Genomic DNA, 18,912 nt, shown 5'->3' with positions numbered 1-18,912 from the left:
CCTTCTGCTGAATCCAGTCATTGTGCAGTTGTTATGAAGGGGAAATTATCTACAAAGGCCAAAACATTTGAATTTTAACACAGGAGTCTATGAGGACTGACTCAGTGCTCCCTCTGCTGAATGCTGGAGGAACTGCAGGCTCAAGATCGGTTTGTTAGTTTACTCTCTGATGTGTTCAGGCTGTTTATCTCTCAGCCAATCAGCTTTCACTAAATAATTACGATGTTGTGCTCCCATTCACAGCTGCATGTCACCAATCATAAAGTCATTCATGACATCATCTCTGATGTCACTGTAGTCACGTGAGCTGAGCTGATGCTCCTCAGGGCCAACACCTGATACATTCATTAAATCCTGACAAAAACAAACATTAAGGACAAATAAATGAGTAATCACTCATCAATAACCACAAATGAAAGGCTTTAGAAGCTTTTATTTTGAAGTCTCATCTCAGCGGAAGTGATCCCTCTTATTGTGAAAGCAGCTTTGACGCTGGGTACGGCGGCTCGCAGGGTCCAGTCCGCGCGCTCCCGCTGACGATGGGCGACGTCCTGTGCGAAGAGCTCGAGGATTTGGTCCACTTCTCAGTGCACGACCTGCCGGCACGAGGTTATGTCGTCATGGAGGAGATCCGACGTCAGGGGAAACTCTGTGACGTCACGCTCAAGGTGAGCGAGGCGGCGTGCGAGGCTGACATTAGCCTCCAAGCTAACAGAGTGAGCTAAGGCATGCTAACAAGCTAACGCGGATTATCAGATAGTGACGTCATGGGCTGAGCTATGAACTGCCTGGGAGCCCCAGGGGCAAGGCGGCGAAGCGGCTTCCGGTCAGAGCGGTCAGTTCTTAACACCAGGGCTGGAGGTCAGGTGTGTAATCCACCTGGAGGAAGGTAGAAGTTGTGTGACGTACGCAGTTGAGCTCAGGCAGCACAGAAGGGGCGGAGCCTTTTAGCAGCGTTGTGGCGTAAGCAGGTGAGCAGATACGTGATTTCTCTTTGTTCCAAACATGTCCGCCAGGTGAGGGAGGGGCGGGACCTTAACCCTAACCCCTACAGCAGGAAGAAGCTCTCAGTGGCTCCACCCCTCCCCATCAGGGCCTGGTTCTATGGTAGCAGGTAATGGAGCGGGGTGCTCATTGTCAGCATCACATGATCCAGGTGTGCTTCTGAGGTGTTCAGGTGCAACCGAGAAACGTTTTCACCTGCGCTGCGTCCTGTGCCTGCAGCTCAGCATTGATCCTCTTAACGGCTCAGTAGGCAAGGTGCTGAGTCTCCCAGGACAAATGGTGTCCTGCAAGTAAAGCAGCACGTTCTCACCTGTCCACTCTCAGGTGACCTGCAGAAGTTTAAAAGGAAGTCAGACTGATTCAATGATGCAGGCAGACTTGGCTGGTTGGATGAAGGAATCTGATTGGCTGCGCGTTACGCTGAAGCTAGTGGAAACATCATCGATGGCGTCAGCTGACAGAGTTATGCTGAACCCTGAAATCTACTTCCTGTTGAAACGCGTGTGTTTCAGAGGGTGAAGGAACGCAATCACCTTGTTGTTTTACCTGATAAGTGGGGGGTGGGGCTTGCTGTGAAGCCAAAGTCTTATTGGCTGACTAGCGAGGAGTGGTTCTGTGAGTGTTTAAGGGCACATCCCTCAGATGTAGCTGTTTTCAGTTTTCTATTATCGTCATAGCGACAGGTGAGTAACAGGTGAGTGTGTTAATCAGTGCGTCTGTCCTCAGGTCGGGGATCACAAGTTCAGCGCTCACCGGATCGTGTTGGCGGCCTCCATCCCGTACTTCCACGCCATGTTCACCAACGACATGGTGGAGTGTAAACAGGATGAGATCCTGATGCAGGGCATGGACCCCAGGTACGCTCACACCTGTACAGATGTCTGAGAGCAGAATTATAACTGTCAGACTGTAACTAAGTTTAAGAATATAATCCACCCACTGTTATCATCTTCAGTGCCCTGTACCAACACAGAGCAGCTACCTGAACGCTGCTCCAACAGAGGTCGATCATCTTGTTAATAATTTCACCTCCTCACTACGTACAACTCTGGATACTGTAGCTCCTGTGAAAACTAAGGCCTCTAATCAGAAGTACCTGACTCCGTGGTAGGGCTGGGCCATATCATACCTTCACAGTAACACCGGTGTAATGTTGGGCAACGATAGGAAAATGAAACATGGCGATAGAATATGGGTAAAACGCGCATGCGCAGTGCCTTTGTTTTCATACGCACATGGAGGCGACGCAGAACGAGAAGAGCGAAAGCCGATCGTTGAATGAAACGATGAACCAGAACTGGTTTGTAAGAATGCTGCAGCTTCACTGGTGTGGAACTGGTTTGGCTTTCGTCCGTCAGATACACAACAAAGCACTATTTTTGGTAGCGCATGCTAGCGGGCCGCCGTTATTACCGTGTTGTTTGGAAAATACGGCGCACTTAAAATCAATCCTTTGATTTTTCTGAAAGTCGACAGAGCCCCTTATAATCCCGTGTGCCTTATGTATGAACTCTGGTTGTGTTTACTGACCTCGAAACGATTTTATGTGCACGGCGCTCAAAAATCTGTCAGATGTTTCAGTACGACTTTGCTGAGCTACGAAGCCGCACCGCTTGATGGATTGTTGGAGCATTACGGCTATCGTAGGCGGAGCCTCGTGGAGTGATACGTACTGTGCTTCAACATAATGTTACCGTATTGTGTGTGTTTAACCTCTTTTTAAGTTTTGTGGATGTTATACATGGTTATGCTGAGGATGTGTCGGCCAGTTTCCACTGGAAATGCCTTTTGGTTAAACTGTCAGCACGGAATTTGCACTGTTACATTTTATATAACTTTAATGCAGATAAAACAGCTGCTTGTTGAAGTGAAAATACATTGATGGGTTTTTGCACTAATAAAGTTGTGGAGTTGTAAAGCATTTTGTCTCGTGTCAATTATATCGTCAGTTATATCGTTATCGCAAATTTTCAAATGTATATCGTGATAAATATTTTTGGTCATGTCGCCCTGCTCTACTCCGTGGTATAATTCTCAAACACGTAGAGGGGTGGGCGGTATAAATGGTATACGGTGGAAACGATATAAATTTGGCCAATGGTAGAGATTTTTACTATACCGCACTACCATGATAGCGCATGCTGATGGTGTCATCGAGCTGCGCCTGTTTTGGTCGAAAGCATTGCAGCGACTGCAAACAACATCATCTGTAAATTATGCCTGGCAACAGTAATGGCAAAGAGACGAAGCACTTTTGGAATATGGGGAAAGCCAAAAACTGCGCTTCCTCCACTTCCCTACCATTGATTCATTAATGCTGAATTCCCTAACAACTGCTTTATTCCCATGCAGCAGTATATGAATGACTAACCTCGTATTGTGGATGGATTATCTCAGTTGTTCTCCTGGCTGAAGTTTGGTCCGTTTACAGCATCCTGCCATGCGACTGCATTTGTCTCTAACCATCGGGAACCCTCACGTTAACTTTTATCGAGTAGAAAAAAGTTGGCGTTCATCCTCCAGCTTCACTGTGCTAATGTTATGCTAACATAGCTGTGTCGCTAGCGATCACGTAGCACATCATTATATACCAGCTAGCCCAACTTCAGTAACCCTACAAACGTCACTGCTGTTTAGTTTTCTGTCTTCATTTATGTTGGAAGTGATAACAGAGCTGTACGTTTGAATACTTCAGAAATCTCTCAGTCAGAACATGCTATATTAAATCAAATCACTTTTATTGTCACATCACATGTGCAGGTACATTGGTACAGCACATGTGAGTGAAATTCTTGTGTGCGAGCTTCACAAGCAGCAGAGTTGTGCAAAATAATAACGTAAACAAGCAAAATACAAGAATGGCTACATCTGAAACTAATAAATATATGTACAATATATAATAGTATATGCATTTCTGGATGTGTATACTAAATATTTTTCTACGTGTGTGTGTGTGTGTGTGTATACACATATTTTACAAATTAAATAGAGTAAACAATGAATAGAATATATAAAATAAAATATACAGAGTGAGACATGTGCAAAACAGTGGTGTTACTGTACAGTATGGAGTGCATAATGTTGACGTTCCAGTAGTGAAGCTGAGGTGTCTATGACGTGTTCAGCAGTCTGATGGCCTGGTGGAAGAAGCTGTCTCTCAGTCTGCTGGTACGGGACCGGATGCTGCAGAACCTCCTTCCTGATGGAAGCAGTCTGAACAGTTTATGGCTGGGGTGACTGGAGTCCTTGATGATCCTCCCCGCTTTCCTCAGGCAGCGCTTCCTGTAGATGTCTTGGAGGGAGGGAAGCTCACCTCCAATTATCCGTTCAGAGCACCGCACTACTCGCTGGAGAGCTTTGCGGTTGTAGGCGGTGCTGTTGCCATACCAGGTGGTGATGCATCCAGTGAGGATGCTCTCAATGGCACAGTGATAGAAGGTCCTGAGGATGCGGGGGCTCATGCCGAATCTTTTCAGTCTCCTGAGAAAGAAGAGGCGCTGCTGCGCCTTCTTCACTGTTTTGTTTGTGTGTACTGACCACGTAAGATCCTCAGCCAGATGTACGCCAAGGAACCGGAAGCTGCTCACTCTCTCCACAGCAGCGCCGCTGATGGTGATGGGGGTGTGTACTTCTCTGCACCTCCGGAAGTCCACTATCAACTCCTTTGTCTTTGCGACGTTGAGGGTGAGATGGTTGTCTTGACACCAGTGGGTCAGGGCGCTGACCTCCTCCCTGTAAGCTGTCTCATCACCGTTGGTGATAAGACCCACCACTGTAGTGTCGTCCGCAAACTTCACAATGATGTTGGAGCTGTTAGTGGCTGTGCAGTCGTAGGTGTAGAGTGAGTACAGGAGAGGGCTCAGTACACACCCCTGTGGAGCACCAGTGTTCAGTGTGACGGGGGATGAGGTGATGCTGCCCAGTCTGACCACTTGGCGTCTGTCAGACAGGAAGCTAAGGATCCAGCTGCAGAGGGAGCTGCTCAGTCCTAGATCCTGCAGTTTCCTGTCCAGCTTCGAGGGAACGATGGTATTGAATGCTGAGCTGTAATCTACAAACAGCATCCTCACATACGTGTCTCTCTTCTCCAGGTGTGACAGGGCAGTGTGTAGTGTCAGGGCTATGGCATCATCAGTGGACCTGTTGTGGCGGTATGCAAACTGTAGAGGGTCCAGTGAGTCGGGTAGTGCAGAGCAGATGAAGTCCCTGACCAGCTTCTCGAAGCATTTGCTCACGATGGGGGTCAGGGCTACAGGTCGCCAGTCGTTCAATGAGGAGATGGTGGAGGATTTGGGTACAGGGACGATGGTGGCCATTTTGAAGCAGGCTGGGACTACAGACAGAGAGAGGGAAAGGTTGAAGATGTGCGTGAACACTCCAGCCAGCTGAGCCGCGCATGACTTGAGGACGCGGCCGGGAATCCCGTCCGGACCAGTAGCTTTGCGTGCGTTCACCTTCCTGAAGCACTTCCGCACATCCTCCTCAGACACAGTGTGCGCACTGACGTCATCCGCGGTGCGCACACTGTCCGGTCTCATGGTGTTCGCTGTGTCGAATCTAGCGTAGAATACGTTTAGATCCTCACACAGAGAGGCCGTGGTCTGCGGTGTGCTGGTTTTCCCTCTAAAGTCTGTGATCGTGTTTAGTCCCTGCCACATACTCCGAGGGTTGTCAAACTGTTGTTCCACCCTGTCCCTGTACTCACGTTTGGCTGCTTTGATCGTCTTCCGGAGTTGGTAATGTGCGTGTTTGTAGTCCGATGTGTTCACGGAGGCAAAGGCGGTGCTCCGTGCCGCCCGAACATCTCCGTTAATCCTATCATGTTTAGATGGAAGCTAGCGAGCTAACTTCTAATTCTATTAAATTTAATAAATTCTGTTTTCATGGATGCCTGGATGTTAAACTTAATTGTTACACCTGGTAAATCAGGAACGCAGATCATCTTATTAAAGATGAAAGACTGTAGACAGTTTAACTCTCAGTAATGCCACAGTGATCATGTGACTTTGGGACCTGAAACGGACGGAGTTTAGGACCCAGATTACTCCGCAAGGCTCCTGACTACAGCAGCCGTAATGCTCCGACAATCCATCAAGCGGCGCCGCAGCAACCAAAGTCGTACTAAAACATTTTTGACAGATTTTTGAGCTCCATGTATCATATAAAATCGGTTCAAGGTCAGTAAACACAACCAGAATTCATACATAAGGCGCACTCTCGATTTTTAAGAAAATTTAATTATTTTAAGTGCCTTTATAGTGTGTCAAATATGTTATACAGAAGAAAAGAATATATCGCGATATATATATCGTTACCGCACATGCTTCAAATTGTACCGTGATATGGATTTTAGGCCATATCGCCCAGCTCTACACGTAGCCTAAAGCAGATGACTCGTAATCTGGAGAGGAAATGGCGTGTCACAAATTTAGAGGATCATCATTTAGCCTGGAGAAATAGTTTGCTGCTTTATAAGAAAGCCCTCCACAAAGCCAGAACATCTTACTATTCATCACTGATTGAAGAAAATAAGAACAACCCCAGGTTTCTCTTCAGCTCTGTAGCCAGGCTGACAAACAGTCAGAGCTCTGTTGAGCCAGCCATCCCTTTAACGTTAACTAGTAATGACTTCATGAACTTCTTCACTAGGGATGGGTATTGATAAGATTTTAACGATTCGATTCCTTATCGATTCTCTTATCGATTCTTTTTTTTTTTTAAAAAGGAGAACACTAAAGTCGATTAGCTTAGAACTGTGTTTTATATCTTCTCTTTGAACAAGATAGAAATTTAGGAGTAACATGGCCTTACAAACCCAGCAGTGAGATCTTAAGAGATCCAGCCTACGGCTCTTCAATGGGGTGTCACAGGGTCCCCAGGAAAAAAAATGTAAATGTAAAATAATAAAATAAATATTCTTCTGTAGCAATAACAAAGTATAACATAAATTATTCTGTAGCAATTACACAAGAATATCCAGTAATGTCCCTGCCTACAATTAAACACATTCACTTACCAAAGTGAAATCGGGGGCATCTGCTGTGGCAAATGGGTGGAAGCCTTTGACCACAAACTGAGTCACTGCTCGGTGACATTCGTCTATCCTGCCTGAAAGGAGACGCTACCGGTAGACTGCAGCGAGAACTACCAGCATCTGAGCCAGACTCTGTGTCTCTCATCATGGTTATCTAAATGCAACGCACAGTAATAGCAGGTTTTGTAATAAGGTAAATCGCGCTAACCTAATATGCAATGCTAATTGATTAGTTACCTGCAGTATTAACGGGAGAGGACGTGGAAACGCTACCGCTGCTGCTGGGTTGAGCTTCGCTAGTCCGGAGCGGATCAAAAACACGACATTCGTTGAAAGCAATCGCGTGTTTTTTGAGCAAATGCTTTTGCATATTCGTAGTGTTTCCTCCCTTTGATGAAATCTCTACTTTGCAAGTATTGCATGTTGCCCTGTTGTCATCCTTTCTCATAAAGTGTAACCAAACTTTTGAGCGTTTGTGCCGCTCAGGCGCCGTGTTTCCTACTGGGTAAAAGACGCCACTCAACGTGATGACGTCATTCGGGGCGACTGGAATCGATAAGGGAATCGTTTTTAAAAGTGGCAAACGATTCCAAGGAATTGAAACAGTGGGAACTGGTTCTCAACAAGAACCGGTTTTCGATACCCATCCCTATTCTTCACAAATAACATTTTAATCATTAGAGAAAAAATTACCAATAATCATCCCACAGATGTAATATTATCTACAGCTACTCTTAGTACCATTGATGTTAAGTTAGACTCTTTTTCTCTAATTGATCTTTCTGAGTTAACTTCAATAATTACTTCCTCCAAACCATCAACGTGTCTTTTAGACCCCATTCCTACAAAACTGCTCAAAGAAGTCCTGCCATTAATTAATTCTTCGATCTTAAATATGATCAACCTATCTCTAATGATCAGCTATGTACCACAGGCCTTCAAGCTGGCTGTAGTTAAACCTTTACTCAAAAAGCATCTCTAGACCCAGCAGTCTTAGCTAATTATAGGCCAATCTCCAACCTTCCTTTATATCAAACATCCTTGAAAGAGTAGTTGTCAAACAGCTAACAGATCATCTGCAGAGGCTTATTTGAAGAGTTTCAGTCAGGTTTCAGAGCTCAGCACAGCACAGAAACAGCTTTAGTGAAGGTTACAAATGATCTTCTTATGGCCTCTGACAGTGGACTCATCTCTGTGCTTGTCCTGCTAGACCTCAGTGCAGCGTTCGATACTGTCGACCATAATATCCTATTAGAGCGATTAGAACATGCTGTAGGTATTACAGGTACTGCACTGCAGTGGTTTGTATCATATCTATCTAATAGACTCCAGTTTGTGCATGTAAATGGAGAGTCCTCTTCACACACTGAGGTTAATTATGGAGTTCCACAGGGTTCAGTGCTAGGACCAATTCTGTTTACATTATACATGCTTCCCTTAGGCAGTATCATTAGAAGACATCCAGGGCTCTAGACTAACTTTTTGTCAGGGTTGCACTGGTGCACCCAAATTTTTCACCCAAATCGATGAACACCGCAGTTTTGCACTTTTAAAAAAAAATTGCTGTCCATACAGACAATATTGATTTGTAAATGATTAACAATCTTGTGCTTATGCTTAAAGTGCGTTGGCACTCTTTGATAATATTGTAGACAATGTTAAACGTAATCATCACCTCGGCTCCTCTGACGACCTGTTTGCTGGGCCGTGGGCAGAGAGGACACTTGTTTTCTGGACACACTGCTGCTTTTTCAGCATTCAGAGATTGATGGCTCCGTGTCAGAGCTGGCTATGAATTTCAGACGGATCAGGCTTTCATGAAAAAGTTACCAGTTGTTCTTTTCATCTTTTCTCATTACTCACAGCTACATCCACTTCTGTCGGGCCTAGGCTGCCCTGGGCATCATCACTGATTCCTATAATCCATTCGATTTGATTCAATTTAGCCTCAGACAAATATTATCATTCTGATCATTTATCAGTTATATCCATGTATACAAACAAAGCTGTGAGACTTCATCAGAGGTGTGAGCATCACAGCTTTGTGTCAAAGTAACTGAGGATAAAACATGAAGCAGATGTTCCTGGCCTGGCTTTTTATAGCAGATGACCTTAAAATATTCTGCAGCAGAACAAAAACTGAAGAAAACCATGAATCACCATGTGAACATGAACTGGTGCTGCTGAAGGGAAGCAAAGTTACAGAGGTTTGATCACAGACACAGCTCAGAGATTGTAATTTGGGATTTAAAAATGTTACATTTCTTCGTTATTAAACAGCAGAAACGAGACTTTCTTGTTGGAACGCAGTTAAATTAAAAAACAAACAGTTTATTTATGCAGTTTAAAAAAACGGTTGACTTTAAAAACGTCTTTTTTAAGAGTGATCTGGTCAAGAGGACGACAGAAACTGCAACAAATGCAACAATAGTTCTGTAAAAATCTTTCAAGTGGACAAAAGGGACCCGGTTGACTATAATGTAATTACAAGAACACCGTTATAAAGATACTTGAGAAGCAGGTAATTTTAAAATTTTATATATAACCCCTGTGTGATACCTGCTCACCGAAGTCTATTTAGCAACATACATGGAGATGTTACACATAAAAAACACACGGAAACACTGGAAATCGGTTTTTGGCACAACGCCAGCTCTCATTTACAAGCTGTTTGCTTGAAATAGTTTTGTGAGCTCTGACTTCAGATTCTGGTGTTTAAATACGAAATTCGATTCAGGATTTAATGAATCGATATCGCTTCATTCAAGCTACTCACCTCTTTCAATCCGCCTGCACTTTCAAACGTACACACGAAGGACTACAGGTCTGGACCACAGTCAATCAAAGAGGTCCCGCCCCGTAATGTGTGTCTGTTGTTGACCACACGGTGACTTTTAGAGTTGCAGAGACTTTTTTGTACTGAACGGCATTTTTTTAGTCGCACCATTGAGAAATTAAGTTGCACTCTGGAGCCCTGACAGAGCATACATTTACACTGCTATGCAGATGACACCCAGCTCTATCTGTCCATGAAGCCAGATAACACACACCAATGAGTTAAACTGCAGGAATGTCTTAAAGACATAAAGACCTGGATGGCCGCTAACTTTCTGCTTCTTAATTCAGATCAAACTGAGGTTATTGTACTCGGCCCTGAAAACCTTAGAAATATGGTATCTAATCAGATTCTTACTCTGGATGGCATTACCGTGGCCTCCAGTAACACTGTGAGGAACCTTGGAGTCATTTTTGACCAGGACATGTCCTTCAACGCACATATTAAACAAATATGTAAGACTGCGTTCTTCCATTTGTGCAACATCTCTAAAGTTAGAAATATCCTGTCTCAGAGTGACGCTGAAAAACTAGTTCATGCATTTATTACTTCCAGGCTGGACGACTGTAATTCATTATTATCAGGAAGTCCTAAAAACTCGCTGAAAAGCCTTCAGCTGATCCAAAATGCTGCAGCAAGAGTCCTGACAGGGACTAGAAAGAGAGAGCGGATTTCTCCTGTTTTGGCTTCCTGTTAAATCCAGAATTCAAAATCCTGCTCCTCACATACAAGGTCTTAAATAATCAGGCCCCATCTTATCTTAATGACCTTGTAGTACCATATCACCCTATTAGAGCTCTTCGCTCTCGCTCTGCAGGCCTACTTGTTGTTCCTAGAGTATTTAAAAGTAGAATGGGAGGCAGAGCCTTCAGTTTTCAGAATCAGAATCAGAATGGGTTTATTGCCAGATGTTGAGGTTTACAACATTAGGAAATTGCTGCGGTGCTTCAGTGCAGACAATAAGAATTAAAGTGCTATGTAGAAAGAAAGATATGTGCATGAGATATACATGAGATATATACATGAGAATAAGAATTATGAGTGCTACGTAGAAAGATATATACATATATTCTGTGGAACCAGCTTCCAGTTTGGATTCAGTTTGGATTCAGGAGACAGACACTATCTCTACTTTCAAGATTAGGCTTCAAACTTTCCTTTTTGCTAAAGCATATAGTTAGGGCTGGACCAGGTGACCCTGAATCCTCCCTTAGTTATGCTGCAATGGACGTAGGCTGCCGGGGATTCCCATGATGCATTGAGTTTTTCCTTTCCAGTCACCTTTCTCACTCACTATGTATTAACAGACCTCTCTGCACTGAATCATATCTGTTATTAACCTCTGTCTCTCTTCCACAGCATGTCTTTATCCTGTCTTCCTTCTCTCACCCTAACCTGTCACAGCAGATGGCCCCGCCCCTCCCTGAGCCTGGTTCCTGCCTGCTCACTGGGGGTCATGTGATTGTTGGGTTTTTATCTGTATGTGTTATTGTAGGGTCGACCTTACAATATAAAGCGCCTTGAGGCGACTGCATAAATAAAAACAGAACATGAAGCACAGGCGTCACACACTGATCTGAGGTCAGTGTGTGACGCAGGCTCAACGCTGTGCTGCGTGTTTTTTCCGCTGAGCTGATGTAACGTACGTTTGTTCTGTCAGCGTCTCAGGATGGCGGTCCGTCGTGTTCGCTGCATTCCTGCAATATTTTAATTGATTTAACAAAATGTCAGTAACTGTGTGACCATAGTAACTATAGTAACCACTGTGGGTGTGTTGCAGCGCTCTGGAGGCTCTGATAAACTTCGCGTACAGCGGGCATGTTGCCATCGACCAGCAGAACGTGCAGTCTCTCCTGATTGGCTCGAGCTTCCTGCAGCTTCAGAATGTCAAAGACGCCTGCTGCTCTTTCCTGCAGGAGAGGTCAGTCCCACCCTGCTGCACACGCTCAGATCGCACGCTCCCTAGAGCTTACGTTTAGGCGAGCTAATGGCATGTTTGCTTGCAGGTTACACCCGAAGAACTGCCTCGGCGTGCGTCAGTTCGCCGAGACAATGATGTGCACGACGCTGTACGACTCGGCGAACAGCTTCCTGCACCAGCACTTTGTGGAGGTGTCACTGTCCGAGGAGTTCCTGGGCCTCAGGACGGAGGAGTTGCTGGAGCTGGTCGGCTGCGACGAACTCAACGTGAAGGCCGAAGAGCAGGTGAGTCGCCTCACCTGAGGGCGGTGGCGTGAAGCATCAGAGAACAGCTGTGACTTCATCATAGTCACTCACACAAGGTCACAGCACAGCTGTGCAGGTAGAGCACATCGGGGGAGACGGTGACCTTTGACCCGAGTGACAGGAAGAGAGCTGTCAGGAGAGAGGAAACCAAATTAAAGAACAGAAACCAAAAATAAAAGCAGGCTGCTAAGCCCCGCCCTCGCAGAGTGAAACTGTAGGGGCGAGCAGGTGATTGGGTCACACCTGTCAGGTGTCCTTCGTAAAGGTAAACCTCGGCCATGTTTCAGCAACTCGAGTGTGATGGACTCGACCGAGCCGTTGGCGAGCTTTAGCGGCTTACCTGTCACAGGTGTGCCACATACCAAGGCTCACCTCTTGAGTCACGGCGTGAAAAATGAGCTCTTGTATTAAACACGTTGTCTTCATGCTCCCACTGTGCTCCTCGTGTGGTACCTGTGCAGGTGTTTGAGGCGGTGCTGGCGTGGGTCCATCACGACCAGGACCGCAGGGAGACGCTGCTGCCCGAGCTGCTGTCAAAGGTGCGACTTCCTCTGTGTCGACCCGAGTTCCTGTCGGACCGCGTCCAGCAGGATGAGCTCATACGCTGCTGCCACAAGTGCAGGTGAGATGCAGCGAGGCCTCGGCTTCACATCTTACCTGTGTGATCGTTTCTGGGCGGGGTTAATGTCCAGCTGTATTTCTTGTCAGGGATTTAGTGGATGAAGCCAAGGATTTCCACCTGATGCCGGAGCGCCGCCCTCACCTGCCCACCTTTAAAACCAGGCAGAGGTGCTGCACGTCCATCACAGGGCTCATCTATGCGGTGGGAGGCCTCAACAGCTCAGGTACGCCGCTCACCTGAGGCAGCGTGTCTGCACGCTCCGTGCAGCTGACAGACTCTTCTTCTCCCGCAGGCGACTCCTTAAATGTCGTCGAGGTGTTCGATCCAATTGGAAACTTCTGGGAGCGCTGCCAGCCAATGAGGACAGCTCGCAGCAGGGTGGGTGTGGCCGTTGTTAATGGGCTGCTGTATGCCATTGGGGGATACGACGGCCAATCGCGGCTCAGCACGGTGGAAGTTTACAACCCCGAGACAGACAACTGGACGCGCGTGTCGAGCATGAACAGCCAGCGCAGGTTAGTACACTGATCGACTCGCTGATCGACTCGCTGATCAATACACTGATCGACTCGCTGATCAATACACTGATCGATTCGCTGATCGATACACTGATCGACACGCTGATCGACTCGCTGATCAATACGCTGATCGACTCGCTGATCGATACACTGATCGATACGCTGATCGACTCGCTGATCAATACACTGATCGATACGCTGATCGACTCGCTGATCGATACACTGATCGACACGCTGATCGACTCGCTGATCAATACGCTGATCGACTCGCTGATCGATACACTGATCGATACGCTGATCGACTCGCTGATCAATACGCTGATCGACTCGCTGATCGATACACTGATCGACTCGCTGATCGATACGCTGATCGACTCGCTGATCGATACACTGATCGACTCGCTGATCGACTTGCTGATCAATACACTGATCGATACGCTGATCGACACACTGATCGACTCGCTGATCGACACACTGATCGATACGCTGATTGACTCGCTGATCGACACGCTGATCGACTCGCTGATCGACACGCTGATCGATACCCTGATCGATACACTGATCGACTCGCTGATCGATACGCTGATTGACTCGCTGATCGACACACTGATCGATACCCTGATCGATACACTGATCGACTCGCTGATCGATACGCTGATCAACACGCTGATCGACACGCTGATCGACACGCTGATCGACACGCTGATCGACAGGCTGATCGACAGGCTGATCGATACGCTGATCGACAGACTGATCGACAGGCTGATCGACTCGCTGATCGACTCGCTGATCGACTCGCTGATCAATATACTGATCGATACGCTGATCGACAGACTGATCGACAGGCTGATCGACACGCTGATCGACTCGCTGATCGACTCGCTGATCAATATACTGATCGATACGCTGATCGACTCGCTGATCGATACACTGATCGACTCGCTGATCGACACACTGATCGACTCGCTGATCGACTCGCTGATCAATACACTGATCGACTCGCTGATCGACACACTGATCGACTCGCTGATCGATACGCTGATCGACTCGCTGATCGATACGCTGATCGACACGCTGATCGACTCGATGATCGACAGACTGATCGACGCGCTGATCGACGCGCTGATCGACAGACTGATCGACTCGCTGATCGACGCGCTGATCGACAGACTGATCGACGCGCTGATCGACGCGCTGATCGACAGACTGATCGACTCGCTGATCGACGCGCTGATCGACAGACTGATCGACTCGCTGATCGACTCGGTGATCGACAGACTGATCGACACGCTGATCGACAGACTGATCGACGCGCTGATCGACGCGCTGATCGACAGACTGATCGACTCGCTGATCGACTCGGTGATCGACAGACTGATCGACACGCTGATCGACAGACTGATCGACTCGCTGATCGACTCGCTGATCGACAGACTGATCGACGCGCTGATCGACTCGGTGATCGACGCGCTGATCGACTCGCTGATCGACAGACTGATCGACGCGCTGATCGACGCGCTGATCGACAGACTGATCGACGCGCTGATCGATGCGCTGATCGACAGACTGATCGACGCGCTGATCGACGCGCTGATCGACACACTGATCGACTCGCTGATCGATACACTGATCGACTCGCTGATCGATACGCTGATCGACACGCTGATCGACTCGATGATCGACAGACTGATCGACGCGCTGATCGACTCGGTGATCGACGCGCTGATCGACTCGCTGATCGACAGACTGATCGACGCGCTGATCGACGCGCTGATCGACAGACTGATCGACTCGCTGATCGACGCGCTGATCGACGCGCTGATCGACAGACTGATCGACTCGCTGATCGACGCGCTGATCGACAGACTGATCGACTCGCTGATCGACTCGGTGATCGACAGACTGATCGACACGCTGATCGACGCGCTGATCGACTCGCTGATCGACAGACTGATCGACGCGCTGATCGACAGACTGATCGACTCGCTGATCGACGCGCTGATCGACAGACTGATCGACTCGCTGATCGACAGACTGATCGACTCGCTGATCGACTCGCTGATCGACAGACTGATCGACACGCTGATCGACTCGGTGATCGACGCGCTGATCGACTCGCTGATCGACAGACTGATCGACGCGCTGATCGACGCGCTGATCGACGCGCTGATCGACAGACTGATCGACTCGCTGATCGACAGGCTGATCGACATCGACACGCTGATCGACTCGCTGATCGACGCGCTGATCGACAGACTGATCGACGCGCTGATCGACAGACTGATCGACATCGACACGCTGATCGACTCGCTGATCGACGCGCTGATCGACGCCCTGATCGACAGACTGATCGACGCGCTGATCGACAGGCTGATCGACTCGCTGATCGACTCGCTGATCGACAGACTGATCGACGCGCTGATCGACAGACTGATCGACTCGCTGATCGACGCGCTGATCGACGTGCTGATCGACGCGCTGATCGACAGACTGATCGACAGACTGATCGACTCGCTGATTGATGCGCTGATTGACGCGCTGATCGACAGGCTGATCGACTCGCTGATCGACTCGCTGATCGACAGGCTGATCGACAGACTGATCGACTCGCTGATCGATGCGCTGATCGACGCGCTGATCGACAGGCTGATCGACTCGCTGATCGACAGACTGATCGACTCGCTGATCGACGCGCTGATCGACGCGCTGATCGACAGGCTGATCGACTCGCTGATCGACAGACTGATCGACAGACTGATCGACGCGCTGATCGACTCGCTGATCGACAGGCTGATCGACAGACTGATCGACACTGTTGAGTCTGCGCTTACTAAGGCTATTTTAGAAACTTATTCTCGTGAAGGACGAAGACAAGACAGAACATCTTCGGTCTTTTACTCGCTAGCTTGGTCAGAAGCAGCTGTTGGAGCTCAACGCTCCTCACCTGCCTCCAACCAGCTCCTTCAAAGAGCAGCTTCCTCGTAGCCTTTTATTCCCATGACAGTTACAGTTTACACAACACAAGCACCTCCCCTCGTAAACCCCCCTATGGTGTGTGTGTGTGATCTGCTCGCCAAAAGGATCATAAAAGCAGGAAGCTTACAACACGATGGCGTGGGCCTAATCAAACCCCCCCCAGCACAGAGTGGCTGGAGACGTGCTCAGAGACAAAGGAGTGTCTTTGATCCGGCTGCTTGAACTAAGACTTTACGAATTTAAGTAACACAATGACAACATGTAGCAGTTTGACTCCAACAGACACTGTGATCAATAAACCCCGCTGATGTAACGAGCTGTGTTGTCATCCTCAGCGCCATGGGAACGGTTGTTATTGATGGGCGGATCTTTGTGTGCGGCGGCTACGATGGAAAGTCGTCTCTGAACTCGGTGGAGTGCTACTCCCCGGAAGCAGACAGGTGAGGAGTCGTTCCACCTTAAATCCTTCGATTCTGTGTAACCCGAGCATTACGGCTAACAGCGCCGCGTGATCAGCGAGGGCTGTGTGGGTCATGTGACCCGCTGCTTCCTCAGTAGGAGTGGGTTTAAAAGTAATTCCACACAAAGACGTAAACACAGAGCGTGGATCGTTCACAGATTCTGCAGGTTTCCTCACGCTGAGCTAAACTGACTGAACCAGCAGCCAAAGAAGATCCAAAGTACGCTTCAAAGAAGAAAGCCGTCCTGGCTCACCTTGAGCATGCTCAGATCTCAGCTCAGGTCGGCGTCCTCGTTAACATGGCGGTGCTTATGTTACCGTTCTCTCCAGGTGGACTGTGGTGACAGAGATGAGTGCGAGCCGCAGCGCCGCGGGCGTGACGGTTTTTGATGGCCGGATCGTTGTCTCGGGCGGCCATGACGGTCTGCAGATCTTCAACACAGTGAGTTTTAGGGTGGAGCCTAAAACTGAGGGGTGGAAACGTTACCCGTAGTTTTACACAATTTATCTGTTTATCTCTGTTTTTGCTCCGCCCCTGCAGGTGGAGTACTACAACCACCACACTAACCGCTGGCACCCGGCGGCACCAATGCTGAATAAGCGATGCCGTCATGGGGCGGCGGCGCTCGGCAGCCACATGTACGTGGCGGGGGGGTATGATGGCTCAGGCTTCCTGAGCGGCGCCGAGGTGTTCAGCTCAGCATCTGGACAGTGGAGCCTCCTGGTGGCCATGAACACGCGGCGCAGCAGGGTGTCCCTGGTGTCCACGTCGGGGCGTCTGTACGCCGTAGGCGGGTACGACGGACAATCCAATCTCAGCTCCGTGGAGATGTACAACCCCGACACGAACCGCTGGTCCTTCATGGCACCCATGGTGTGCCACGAGGGGGGTGTAGGCGTGGGCTGCATCCCCTTGCAGCCCGCCTAAACCACCTATCACAGCCCGAGGACTCGTGATTTACTGACGGCGGCAGGCGGGAGCACACCCCGCGGCGGCGTCCCTGCAGCTTTATCGGTACGATGGCTGTGCTCAGGCTTGCAAAATGACGCCGCACCTGCGGAATCATGGGAAAAACTGTAGAGCTAGCAGCAGAGGCTAGCTGCTAACATTATTCTGTTAGCGTGTGTGGAACGATTGATTACTGATTATTGATTACTGATTTCTTACTGGATGGACACAAGCAACAGGAAGTGACTTCCTCCCAAACAAACCAAGCTGCTGATTCGGACAGGAAGTCCTTCCTTAACGGTTTCTCGAACTGTCATCGATCAGCTGTAATTGATGGGAGCGATCAATACAAAACGCCAGCAACACAGGAACCCCGCCCTCTGCAGGCTGCACAGGAAGCTCGTTTGAGGAACGTGTTGCGCCCCCAGAGATATTAATAAACTCATTCTCACGTGACAAAACATGGTTCTCCAGCTTTCCACAGGAAGTGATGTTATGTAGCGTGCAGTCTTTAACGTTGCTTTCGCTGCGATGCACAGGCGGGCTGCAGATACCTGCTGCTGCTCGGCTGATGCATCCGAAACACTCGTCAAAGGGTCACCCATACTGCAGTAACCAATGAGGGTCCGTGTGGTGGTTGCGCCGCCCCTCCAGGGCGATTGGCTGGATGGGGTGTGGCATCATTTGCGCCAGCCGTGGTGGACACGCCCCCTTACTTATTGACATCTGCATTTGCGTCAGCGGATAAGCGATGGAGCACGCTCAGTAGACAGATGTATGTTGAACAGCTGGAGGCGGAGTTTAGCGCACTCTGGGGGCATCGCACTCTGATTGGTCGCAGCCTGCAGAGAGCGGTCCAGTCGATCGTGTCATTGATCTCCGTGCTTAGAATCCGTCAGTCACTGTTTACTTCCTGCTGATCTCTGATTGGACGCTCAGCCTCATCATCAGTGGGTTTTATTTGTATTGATTAACTTATGATTGATTTGTTTTGTTGTGGATCAATAAAGAGAAGTTTGGTTAATAAAGTTTATTTCTGTCTCTTTGTTTCTGACAATAATCCGTTATTGATTATGACATCTAAGCAAAAAATTAGCACAACTTTGTGTTTTTGGGCATGTTTGCTTTTGGACAGGAAGGGGCGGAGACCAGGAAATGACTCGGACCTGTTGCCCTCTCAGTGACCTGTGGCGACGCCATTGTCAGAACGCGTTGCGTTTTAAATAGTTTATTATTTTCTCTTTGAATCAGTTATTGATCCTCAACGAAGGTTTATTCTCAGGCGG

At 48.3% G+C, this 18,912-nt stretch overlaps 1 protein-coding gene across 1 annotated transcript; it reads left to right on the top strand.

Annotated features, from left to right (window-relative positions):
- The first annotated feature begins 521 nt into the window (after positions 1–521).
- On the top strand, positions 522–18,619 carry klhl18 (kelch-like family member 18). The gene is made up of 10 exons (XM_085377471.1): positions 522–668; positions 1,732–1,862; positions 11,656–11,796; positions 11,882–12,080; positions 12,563–12,723; positions 12,810–12,946; positions 13,016–13,238; positions 16,553–16,657; positions 17,008–17,119; positions 17,219–18,619. Exons 1-10 carry the CDS (start codon positions 540–542, stop codon positions 17,603–17,605), a joined length of 1,725 nt encoding a protein of 574 aa, XP_085233597.1. The 5' UTR covers positions 522–539; the 3' UTR covers positions 17,606–18,619.
- The last annotated feature ends 293 nt before the right edge of the window (positions 18,620–18,912 follow it).

The sequence above is a fragment of the Diplotaxodon limnothrissa genome, linkage group LG18 (assembly GCF_057381915.1).
Source record: "Diplotaxodon limnothrissa isolate DT_005_m linkage group LG18, D_limnothrissa_male_GT1.1, whole genome shotgun sequence".
Taxonomy (NCBI): Eukaryota; Metazoa; Chordata; class Actinopteri; order Cichliformes; family Cichlidae; genus Diplotaxodon; species Diplotaxodon limnothrissa.
The sequence above is the reverse complement of the archived record's forward strand: the minus strand, read 5'-3'. Positions and strand labels throughout refer to the sequence as shown.